Here is a 12,381-nt window from a genome sequence, read left to right as displayed (position 1 = left end):
CCACTTCTTGCTGTCTTCTTCTTCTATAAGAAATAGCCTCTTAGTAATGAGGGCCTGCACATTCATATCTTTCTGTGCTCTGTAAATTTTCTCTGTCTCAGAAAAATATATATGAATTCCCTTCAACTCAGAATCTGGTTCTTACCCCAACACTCCATGGAGTTCTGTTTTTTCCCTGCCTGTACCTTTGTGACTCATCTGCCCCTTTGTCTGGATTTTTGACCTGCTGCCTATCTGGAACCTTAGTACTCATGTACCACAAGATGTTGGATTAATTTGTGAACTCCATGCTTTGTTAAGGAAATTAACAACTAGATTACATCCACAGAAAGACCACAAGGATAAGAAGGGTCTAAACTCAAGAGCCTCTGAAGAATGGCTAAATGGAATGCTAAAGGCAGAGGTAATAGCTTTTTGCAAATTTTAAACATGTGTGTGGCAGTGTGATAGCCAGGGAAAAAACACATAGATTTTGGAGTTTGGTAGACCTCTGTTGAGATATGGTTGCATTACATTGTAGCTGTATGACCCTAGGAACCATCATTTAACATTTATAGGACTCAGCTTCCTTAGTTGTAAAGATTCCAGGATGCTATTGGGATTCAATATGATATGCCATAGCTCATGGTTCAGTGTAGAATTAGTGATTAAGAAATGACAGCTGCTCTTATCAAAATAGGATAATAAAATCATGAAAATAAGAAGGATTTATTGATTTGTGATATGGACTGTTATTTGGATGTGTGTGTGTGTATGTGTGTGTGTATGTGTGTGTAAGGAAAACGGGGAAAAGAGAGGAGAGGAGATAGAGAGAAGAAAAGAGAACAAGAAGGGAGGGAAGGAGAGAGAGTAAGTTTCTGTGCTTTGTTTTGGGCAGTAGAACTGGATGGAAGGAATGAGGAAGGGATGTGGATAGGTTATATACACAGGTGGTGAATGACAACAAACAGGAAGGTGTGAGGTATCAAAAATCTGTTTTTATCCCTCAGTAGAGTTCAAATCCAGCCACTCTAAAAACATTCATAGTCCTCTAAAGAAAGGCCTTTTTCTCCTTGTCTTGAGGAATCTCTACCTCAGGACCTTCCATTTTTCTACTTTCTCTGCTATCTGACAACCTTTGATCTTTTCAGGAGCTGCCTGCTCTAATGAATGCACATGTCTTTTGTGGGTGTGGGAACAGTTGAGTAAAAATGATTTTTTTTCAGGTCTCTGAGGTAAGTCATGGTTCCAACAGAATTGTCAGTTTCTTCAAGGCAATACCTAATTTATTTTTAATGTTTAATTATTTGAGAGGCAGAGATAGAGATAGAGAGATTTCTCCAATCTGCTGGTTCACTACCCAAACACACACAACAGCTGGAACTGTGGGCTGTGCCCATTGAAGCCAAGGAGAGTTGTCAGGTGCACAAGAGAGTCTGGCTACAGTTCCCCAGTATGTCGTTGCTCTGGAGGAAATGTTAGCACCATAGAGAACTAGGTCACCTGCACCCAAAAGGTAGGTCTAGCAATGGGAAGAGGTGATCATTTCCTTAACATGGTTTTAAGATTTTCTATATAGGAAGGCATGTGTGCAAAGGACCTCCTAAATTGGACTCATGATGCCTGGAACTCATCCAGGTCTCCCATATGGGTGGTAGGGACCCAGCTACTTGGTCCATTACCACTGCCTCCTAGGATACACATTAGAAGGAATCTGAAATCAGTAGAGCCAGAACTTGAACCCAGGCACTTTTATAAGAGGTGCTGCATCCTAACTGGCATCTTAACCACTAGGACAAATACCTATCCCTAATTATGCTCCTTTTAAACCTCACCAGAAACCAAGCCTAAATTAGCACTAGGGAAAGCCCAATCATTGCTGTTGACTGATGGGATTATTATTACAATGGCCCATGTTCCTGCCACAACCTTCCAGAGAGAATAGAAAGACCTGTGAGAAGGCTGTTGACTTCCAGGAAGTTACTTGGGAACTGAGTAGGGAGTTTCAGGTTGAGAATGGAAGACAGCAGGAGTTTATTGAACACTGCCAAAAAGGTAGGGACAAGTTGCCTCAAAGGGCACCCACAGCTATTATTTCATTATCTAAACTGAGAGTCACAGCTGGGCTGGGCTCTTTCATCTCTGTGGGCTGTGCCCATTGAAGCCAAGGAGAGTTGTCAGGTGCACGAGAGAGTCTGACTGCAGTTCTCAAGTATGTCGCCGTTCTAGAAGAGATGTTAACACCAGGTCTAACAATGAGAAGAGGTGATAACCTCCTTAACATGGTTTTAGGCCTTTCTATATAGGAAGGCATATGTGCAAAGGACCTCCTATACTGGACTCATGATGCCTGGGATCCCAGAGTTAGAAAGCTACATTTTGGATTTAGGATCTATGTCCATAGGAGATCCTTGCCTGAATAGAAATTTCCTCTTCCCTGGATACAGTAACACGTCCAGTCATTAACAGCCATAGATAAATTAGCATGAATTTGTTGGTCAGCTGAGCTGTGTTCCAGCTGAGAAAGATTATTAATCAGTGGGAACAAATGCAGGAGCGGACAATTTTTATGAAGGTGAGAGGCAGGTTGAGACAGAAAGGGTGAGGTTTTGCTCCTGCCAGGGAGGGCAGGTGTATACATGTGTCAGAGTGAGGAGTCCTGTGAAAATAAGTAATGTGGGTGTCAATAAAGACGAGGTACAAGGGGACAGATCACATGCTTCGTCAACCTCATAATTTTGCCAGGAACTGGTCTTTTATGAATATAGCACCAAGAGCATAATTTTCAACTTGGTATTAATGAACCAAGATGGTATTTTGGTAACTAAGTAATGACCTGCAAACCTTAAATCAGATCTTTCTCTGCTGACAGAAATCCCAGCCAAGGCAACAAAGCTCCAAAATCCATAAAGTGTTTCATAATTCTAGGAAAAACATTACCCTCGTTGTGCTACAAATCTTTTAAATGACCTCAAATATTTAACCCATTGCTAAGCACCTCATTCATCCCTGCCCTTATGCAGAGGAGTCATATCAGTTATATATTTAGCTTATTTGAATGTTATAATAAGTGTTCCCGTCTATCTCTGTCTTCCAAGTCTTATGTAATTTGAATAATCTAAAAATATAATCTGCCACTTCAATTTCCCCCATAAATTTTATTACTGAAGCAATAAATGATCATTCCAGACAATGAGAAAATACAGAATGGATACTTTACTGAATATTTTAAAGAAATGTGTCAAATGGCTTGATTTATAAATTGGTTTCCCTCCCTCACTCTTTTCTTCCTCCCATTCTCTTCCCTTTCCATCTTCTTTGTTTCTTTCCTCTCTATTCTCCCTCCTTCCCATGTTCTCCTTTCCTTCCTTTCATTCTTTTCCTCTTTCACTCTAGCACCGAAAAACAAACATGGGCTTATTCTGGGTGAATCAGTAATGGAGGCTGGACAACACTATGTATGTACATGGACCTATGCTATGTACTAGAGGAGGTGCAAAATATAAACCTAGGAGCTAAACAATTGGTTATTATCACACTGGAGAGAAGGGCTTGGGAAGGTACATAGTGAAATAACAATTGAAAGTAGCTATGGAAAGTGTCAAAGGAGTGATGTGGATTCAAGGTTCTGTGGGTGTTTGGAGGTAGGCAAGATCTCTGCTCTTCAAAACTGCTTTTCCTCCTGCCCAGGACCCTCACTAAATAACATCACCATCTTACCATGTCTCCTAAGCCAAAAGTGTAGTAGTCATCCATTAAGTCTTCCTCTCCTTCACATCTCACAATCTGTCCCCAAGTTCTGTTGATTTTTGTCTTCCAAGTATATTGCAATTCCACACACTTTTCTTCATCTCTAGACTAGTCTAAGCTGCCATCCTTTTTCATATGGATGACTACAATGACCTTTTAATTGGTTTTCTTTCTTTCACTCTTATATTGCGCTGTATTCTTTACTGACACTTAGATCATGTGACCCCCTGCTCAGAATTCTCCAATGACTTTCTTGTTGCAGTTAGAATAAATGACTGCTGTTTATACTCTATGGCTATGATCTGACTTCCATCTGCCTCTATAGTCTCCTCTCAGGTGATTTTCTACCTTCTCATTATCCTTTGTAAGCAATTTCAGTCTTGTTTTGGTTACTTAGACATACCACAGGACCTTTTCACTTGCTATTTACGTTACTTGAAACTCATTCTCTATATTCTTTATATGGCTAGCTCCTTCCAATCCTTTAATTCTTAGCTTAAATTCCCCTTCTCTAGGAGGATGTCACTGAGCATACTTTTAAAATTAGATCCCATCTTATCCCATTATCTGTCTCTTTTCTTCAGATCACCTTCTTTGAATGTGTAATTATTTGTCAGTTTCCTTGATTTTTGTTTATATCTCTCATCAGCATGCAAGTTTTATAACAGAAAGGGCCATATCTATCTTGTTTATCATTGTAACCTTAGAATTTATTGAATGAATGAGCCAATGAATCATTGTTAGCTAGAGTGGTCAGGGAAGGCTAACTTGGGGAGGAAGGATTTGAGATAAGTTTTTGAAAAATGGAAAGATTCTCATAATCAAGATGAAAGAGAGAATTTCCAGATAGCAGTATAAGTGAAGTTGCTGAGGCAGGCATGATTCTGGCACATTTGGACAGCAGTGGAAAATGAGAGCTATGTGTGCTGGAAGGTTCTGATTAGGTAGCACAGGGAGAACAGGTTTATTAGTTGGTTCAGATGTAATCATGTTGAGTCTTATGATTGCTTTTTATTTTTTTCAATGTGGTTAATAGAAAGTCACTGAGAAATTTTGGTGTGGGATTCTGGGCAGTATTTGGAGAAGGCTTTCTGAGGAGGAAATTAAAAGTTTTTAGAAAGTGTTTCTTAGATCAGAAACAATTAGTCCTACCAACTAAATGGTTACATAAAAAACATACGAACTCATATTAGTCAGAAAGGTTTCTTTCAGCTCCAAGTCAATAGAATTACCTAATTAATGAGAAAATATGTAGAGATAAGAAATACACATGATTTGACTTTTTTTCCCCCTCTGAGAGCTAATAATCAGAGATGGGTCATAGGAGATGAGGAGAAAATACATTCATTGTAGTCTCTTCTTTTGAACAGATGAGAGGTTATGGTATTAGTACAGCTGATATTTAATTTTTTAAAAAAAATCAGGAAATTTACAAACTTCAGTTCTGAAGATTAAATGGCTATGCACTAGATTACATTATATTTAGTACATGGAAATAGGCTAATTCATTGGTAGTGTTTGAGCAAAGTGAAATACATTCAAATTTAGTGAAATGTGAATTAGAACAATCAAACTATTTTAGTACTTGAGTCAGACAAGGCTCTGTTTGAACAGAGTACTCCTTCCTGACTCTGCCCTTTGTTCCTGCTCTTTTTCCTCTTCCTAAGCCCCCGCCTCCCACCTGTCTTGCAATCTGTGTCTTACGAATCCTTCAATGCTGGCTCCTCTAGCAAGCCATTTCTGACAATTTGGCATTTCTGGAGTATGGCCTTTTTCCACAAATGTTAAAGCAATCTGAGTCTATAGTGTAGACTTTGATTTGATATTATCCCTTGTTCATAAATTGTTTTATGATTACCACTTTCTGCTCTCTTCTACTGGAAACATATTATATATGCATCTATCAAAGGACTGGAACACACCATTGGGACTGATAATGGCTTGTAGAATAAATTGACTAATTAGCTGATAATATATAAGTTAGAGTTAGCAGCAAGATACAAAGTGTGCTGTGTCTGTCATAACATCTCAAAAAACTGCAAAATCATATAATTTTACATTAAGAAGGGATACAACTTAGGTGAGGAGATGCAGGCCAAAAGAGCTTCAGTGAGTTGCTCGAGGTCAAAGAGCTAGTTAGTGGCATAGCTTAGACTAGAACTCTGGTCTACTGTTTCAGGTTCATGAAATTTGGTATTTTGGAGGTAAGTATGCCAGGCAACTGTGGGCCTATGCATTTCCTGATAGCATTTGAATACAGCAAAACGAGAGGAAAGTGATTAATACTCTGAGTTCCCAAGAACAAAATGGCTTATCAGGTTGTTACCAAGAAGAACCTCCTCCCAGATACTCCTCAGGAAGACAGGCTTTTCATTTGCTCCTTCTTTCCCTGAATCTGAAAACCCTGAGCCAGATAGAACAATCCCCAGTCTATAACCAGAATTAGAGGCAAACATGGATAAAGGAACATGGTCTGGAATGTCACTGTAATGGGGTCTGTTTTATTGAGGAACCCCTCAAAGATAATGGAGTTTTGGAGCAGTCTGTTTAGTCGAATTATAACTTTTATGGTTTAGATAATCAATTGACATTTTTACAGTACATGAAGATCAGGCCTAATTTTGCAGTTTGTTTAAATAGAATGTGTTAAAAAAAATAGAATGTGTCCCCAATATATTATCTCAATAGTATTAAAATCGTCCATCCCCAAAGCCCAGGTTAGCCAATCTACTCATTTCCATCAGGTAATTGTTGAGGCTTTGTAATCTGAAGACCTAATGTGGTATGGTATAACAAGCCCTGGAAGCAGGAGACATTGCTACTTCTGTGGTTAAACTGCTGTGAGAAAGGCACATTTCCTTTTTGGGTTTTACTGAGCTCCTCTATGAATAGGGATAATTATAGTTTCTGGCAGGATTAAGTTTCCAAAACTTTCCACCTTAGGTCTCTACTTTACATTAAGCTGCTTTGACTTTGTGAATTTTAGATCAGATAAAGTTTTTGAGCTGGGGGGGGGGGGTTCCTTTTTCAACAGCATTAAGTCAACCAGGAAGGTATCTCAAACTGCATTCCAGGGATGACATATATAGCTGAAAAATTAGGTTTTAAAAGTACCATTGCTTTGTGTCTTAGGCTTTAATATTTTATTTATTTTGAATATCAAATACAATTTAAAAAGAGTACTTGATTTTATTTATTAGAAGGAAAGGGCACATGAGTTGAGGATCTTTAAACATCACAACCACATAAATGTCCAAGAGGAGGGCAGATACCCCTTCTTACCTCGTTCTGTGTCATAGAGGTACACAAATTTCTCCCATTTGTAGTGACCCAGAAGACTCAGAATAGCGCCCTTCAAGGCTGGACGCATCTGGATGACAAACTGCACATCTGCGTCAGTAGGGAAGCTGGGCGTGACAAAGGACGTGTGCAGGGCCCCACAGAAGGAGGTCAGGGTGTTCATTGACATCTGGTCATAGAATCCAAAAATGGCATACACCCCTCTCGAGAACTGGGAGCAGACTGCAATGAGAAAAGGAAACAAATGTCAATAGCCCCATGGTCTTTTGCTGCAGCTTGTAAGATTGGCAATAGAATGCACAGTTAGGCTCTAAATTACATGCCTCATAAGAAAACCAAGACCTCAGAAAATCTTGAAAAACCTTTTAAGTTCAGTCGCCCAACAGAAAAGTAAGAAAGGGAAGAATTTATCTGACACAGTTACATGTTACTATGTTTACCATGAGCAGCAAGCTAAGAGATTGTGGGAAGAGGTGAAAGTTGTATTACCCTCTTTCTGTGCCCTTCCTCACTCACCTCTGTGGCAGTTGCTGCATTCGTACTACCACCATAGCTACCCAGGGGTTTATTAGTGTAACTAAGCCCCCATCAAGGTGTAACTGGCTCGTGTCCTACTCCTTCAGTGATTTTTCCCCTAGGGGATGATAATGACTGCAGATTTGGACTAACTAATCACATGTATGCAAGGAAATATGTTACTTGTTCTAGGCACTATGCTTTAACCATGGTCACATTATGATTAAGACCATTAATATATGCTACTAATTTAAAAAAATTAAGATTTTGGGCAGGTAATGGGAGAGACTAGCTTTTCAGTGCCTGTGGAGTCACAGAGGGTAGGTGGCTGCCTATTCTGCCCATGTATATAATCAGCCAAGTTCTAGCTTGATCCTTTTGTGTTACTCTATTAGCCCACCTACAGAACGCTCATGTCTCCCTCATGGTTGTTGTCAGCTTTCCTTCTTTCCAAAGTGGGCTATACCACTGCCTCATCCCTCTTTTGCCCAGATGAGTTTAAAAATATGAACCAATTTCAATATTAGCTTCAGTAGAATGTAATTAGCAAAACAAATCAGCTACAACAACACCGTGTGGTGCATTCCCAAGCCAAGTGGAAATGATCTTCAGATTATCTGCACCATTGCTCCATTCCATTCATGCGAAGGAAACATAACAGGCATAATATGGTATGATTTAAGGGGTCCTGCATGATCTCCAGGAAACCCTAAATACCAGTGGTAAGCTCACTTCTTCAAGTTCATGGTGTTGAAAACAGTTTGTGACTTTGGGGAGGGATTAAATAGAATATTTTAAAGCTGTTATTATGTCAAGATATATTAATATGACCTATTTAGATATCAAGACAAGTAGGGAAAGCCACGGTTGTAAGTTTTGATAGGGATGGGTGAATCAAAAAACAGAATGTGTCTGAAGAGAGGGTATGAAGCTCTTCCTGAGAGGAGACAAAATGAAAGCATTGGCACACCTAAAAGAAGGGTGTCAATGAAAGTAGGATGGAGACAAGTAATAACCGATATCATTCATTTGTTGACCTTGTTCTGAGAAATAGAGTTCTCAGTGTCCGTGTCATCTTGCTTTTTTTGCATCCTGTTTAAATCTAAGTAGATCAGGCCTGTTCTCTATCAGTCACACTCAAATTATTGGCTTGAGGGTAGCATTTCAAAGGTGATTATTACTCAGTTGGCCATCTCCAAAAGGAATTCTGAGTGGCCTACACAAGCATGCACAGAAAAGGTCTTTATATTAAAAGGAAAAAGCCAACTAGAGAATGAATTTAGGGTACTTTATTACAGAAGGCCAAATGGAGTACTCAGAAAGAAAAAGGATGTCTTGGAGATACTAAAGAAAGTCTCATTTTCAAATTCATCTTCTAAAAGGAGAGTTTTATAGTACCAGGATAAATTTTGACCAGTACACATAATTTTCTATTAAAATATCAGTAGTAATTGTAACAGCCAGTAATAATAATAGCCAGGATTATGCTAAATACTGTACAAGAATTATCTGATTCAATATTTCTATCAACCTTATGAGGTATTTAAATTATCTTGTTTAATAGGTAAGAATTCTGAGACAAAAAAATTTTCTAGCTAGTCAGTCGAGGAGCCAGAATTTGAATTTGAATCTAATCTCAAAACTCACACTTCAAACAGTGTCATCAAAGAGTAATTTATTCCGTATAAGATAGAGGTTCCAAATTTAACAAATAAAAATATAGGCTGTCTAATTAAATTTCAATTTCAGATAAATAACAAATTATTTTTTATCTTTAGTATAATTATGCTCCAAATAATATATATTAAAATTATTTATTATTTATCTGAAATTTAGATTTAACTGAGCATCCTGTAGCTTATCTTGCAACCCTAGAAAGAAGCTGTCCTTAATAATGATCATGAGGCTGGAAAGCTGGAACAAGCACTCATGGACTTTCAACTGAAATGATTCAGAAGGTAGCCAATAACTCTCAGACCCTTATCAACTTACAAGAGAAAAATGAGGATCTATGAACTCTATGGAAGAAAGAGCCTTTTGGGGAAATGCAGCAAATTTTCAATAATGAGAATCCCAATGAAAAAGAGAAAAACCTATAGCTGTGATCCATGGTGAGTTTCCAAAAGCCATTCACATCTTGGAAGGAAACAGAAAGTAAAAGTAAATATTTTCTGCTGCTAACATGTATACTTGATCTCCAGGCCTGTACTCTCACAACCCCAGCCATAGTAGACTGAGGGATGGTGTTCCCACAACTCCAGATCCTGCCCTATGGTTTGTCGCCATGGCCCATATACTGCTTCTGGGACCAAGAAGAACACACCATATAATGCTGCTGCCACCAATTATTGTAGAGGAAAATATAGGGAAGACTATACTACAGTGTCCAACTGGAAATATAACCAAAATCAGCTACCAAATGGATACTTGATGATAGATCTTCAGGAAAAAGCCACTTATCAAAAGTGATATAAATAACTCATCTACCAGAAACACAAAGATCAATATGAGACACAGGAAATATGAAAAGCAAGTCAGTATTACACCTCCAAAGAAGCACAATGCTATGGTAACAGACTTAAAAGAGGATAAGATGGACAAGATGCCTCCTGAAGTATTCAATGTTTGTATATAAAAAAATACAACTTAAATCAGAGAAACAATACATTACATGTATGAGAAATTCACTCAGATTTTGCAAAAGATCCAAGTAGAAATCTTAGAAATGAAGGAATAAATAAGACAAATAAAAATACAGTCGAAGTTCTCAATAACAGGCTAGATAAAACAGAAGGAAGAATACCTGAACTTGGGAATGAAGTTTTTTAAATATTCCAGTCAGATTAAGAAAAAAGATTTAAAAAGAAAGAAAACAGCCTCCTGTGCCTTTGGGACACCATTAAATGAGCAAATATTCAAATTGGAGAAATTCCTGAGGGTGAGGAGTGGAATATTATAAAATAAATTCAATGACATAATAGCTGAAAACTTTCCAATCTGGAGAAAGATGTGGACATCCAAGTATAAAAGGCCCATAGAACTCCCAGTATCATGACCAGAAAAGATCTTTGTGACACATTATAGTCAAACTTTCAAAAGTGCAACACAGAGAAAATTCCAAATTTTTCAAGAGAAAAGTGCCAAGTTACTTTTAAGGGAATTCCCATTAGATTTACAGTAGATTTATGAACAGAAATCTTACAGGCCATGAGTGAATAGAATAATATATTCCAAAGTATGGCTGTCAACCAAGAATACCTTACTAATGTTATATTTTTTCAACTATTTATTTATTTATTTGAAAGTCAGAGTTATACACAGAGAGAAAGAGAGGCAGAGAGAGAGAGAGAGAGAGAGAGAGAGAGATCTTCCATCTGCTGGTTCACTCCCCAATTGGCCACAATGACTGGAGCTGTGCCAATCAGAAACCAGGAGCCAAGAGCTTCTTCCAGGTCTCCCACACGGGTGCAGGGGCCCCAAAACTTGGGCTATCTTCTACTGCTTTCCCAGGCCTTAGCAGAGAGCTGGATCAGAAGTGGAGCAGCCAGATCTCAAACTGGAACCCATATAGGATGCTGGCACTGAAGGTGGTGGCTTTACCCACTATGTCACAGCACTGGCCCCATCTTTCTTTCTTTAAAAAAAGATCTATTTATTAATTTTGAAAGGCAGAATTAGAGTGAGAGCAAGAGAGAGAGAGAGAGAGAGAGAGAGAGAGAGAGAAAAGTCTTCCATCTGCTGGTTCGCTCCCCAGATGGCCACAACAGCCAGTGCTGGGCCAGGCCAAATCCAGGAGCCAGGACCCTCATCTAGGTCTCCAATGGGGGTGTCTGGGGCCCAAACACTTGGACCATCTTCCACTGCTTTTCCCAGGCCATCAACAAGGAGCTGGATCAGAAGTGGAGCAGCCAGGACAAGAATTGGTGCCCATATGGGATGCTGGCATCCCAGGTGGAAGCTTCACTTGCTATGCCACAATACCAGCCTCGCAATGTTATCTTTAATAAATGAGGGTGAAGTAAAATCTTTCCCAAAGATAAGCAAGAGCTGAGGGAATTCATCAGCCTCACAAAAGATGCTTATGGGAGTCCTGTATACAGTAGCAAAAGAAAGATAACAACTATCATGAAAACATGACATCATAAAGCCCACTAGAAAAAGAACCAAGGGTATTGAAAATAGACAGAATAAATTTTGAAATATGACATGGCTTCTCTGTGCTCTCTGCTCCTCCACTCTCTCTCTGGTCTCCTCGCTCTCTTGCTCTCTCTCCTCTCCATCTCCTGATCTCTCTCTCTCCCTCCTCTCTGTTACACTCTCCTTCTCCCTTTTTCCTTCCTCGCCCCTTCCCTCTGTCCTGCTGGGTTTTAACACGTGGCTCTCTCTCTTCTCTCTTCTCTCTGCTTTCCTCGTCTTTCCTCTGCTCTCTTTCTCTCCTTCTCTCCATCTCCTGATACCTCTGTCTATCTCTCTTGATCTGTCTTACATTCTCCTCCCTCTTTTCCTTCTTTGCCCCTTCCCTCCGGTCTGCTGGATTTTGTCCAATAAACTCTTTCCCTTAAAAAAATAAATATGACATGACTAAGTTAACTTATTAATAATAACATTGAATGCAAGTGGACTGAATCTCACAATCAAAAGATATAGACTGAGGAAATTTATATTCATTAAATAAAAGTTAAAAAAAAAGTAAAAAAAAAGATATAGACTGAGTGAATGGATTAAAAACAATACCTAATGAAATACTGCCTACAAGAAAATAGTTTCATCATTAAAGATATACACAGAGAATGAAATTGAAAATATGTAAAAGATATTCCATACAAATGGAAACAA

General features: G+C 38.8%; 1 protein-coding gene across 4 annotated transcripts in view; it reads right to left on the bottom strand.

Annotated features, from left to right (window-relative positions):
- GRIA3 (glutamate ionotropic receptor AMPA type subunit 3) overlaps window positions 1-12,381 on the bottom strand; it is a 311,476-nt gene that overhangs the window by 218,534 nt on the left and 80,561 nt on the right. For all 4 annotated transcript variants that reach the window (XR_011385359.1, XM_008273165.4, XM_002720270.5 and 1 more), the window contains exon 3: window positions 7,012-7,251. Coding sequence is in view for 3 of the 4 variants with exons in the window: in XM_008273165.4 (XP_008271387.1) it covers window positions 7,012-7,251 (240 nt within the window). In the remaining variant the exon portion in view is untranslated. The remainder of the gene's footprint in view (window positions 1-7,011; window positions 7,252-12,381) is intronic.

This window comes from Oryctolagus cuniculus, chromosome X (assembly GCF_964237555.1).
Source record: "Oryctolagus cuniculus chromosome X, mOryCun1.1, whole genome shotgun sequence".
NCBI lineage: Eukaryota > Metazoa > Chordata > Mammalia > Lagomorpha > Leporidae > Oryctolagus > Oryctolagus cuniculus.
This window is presented reverse-complemented; position numbering and strand designations above follow the sequence as displayed.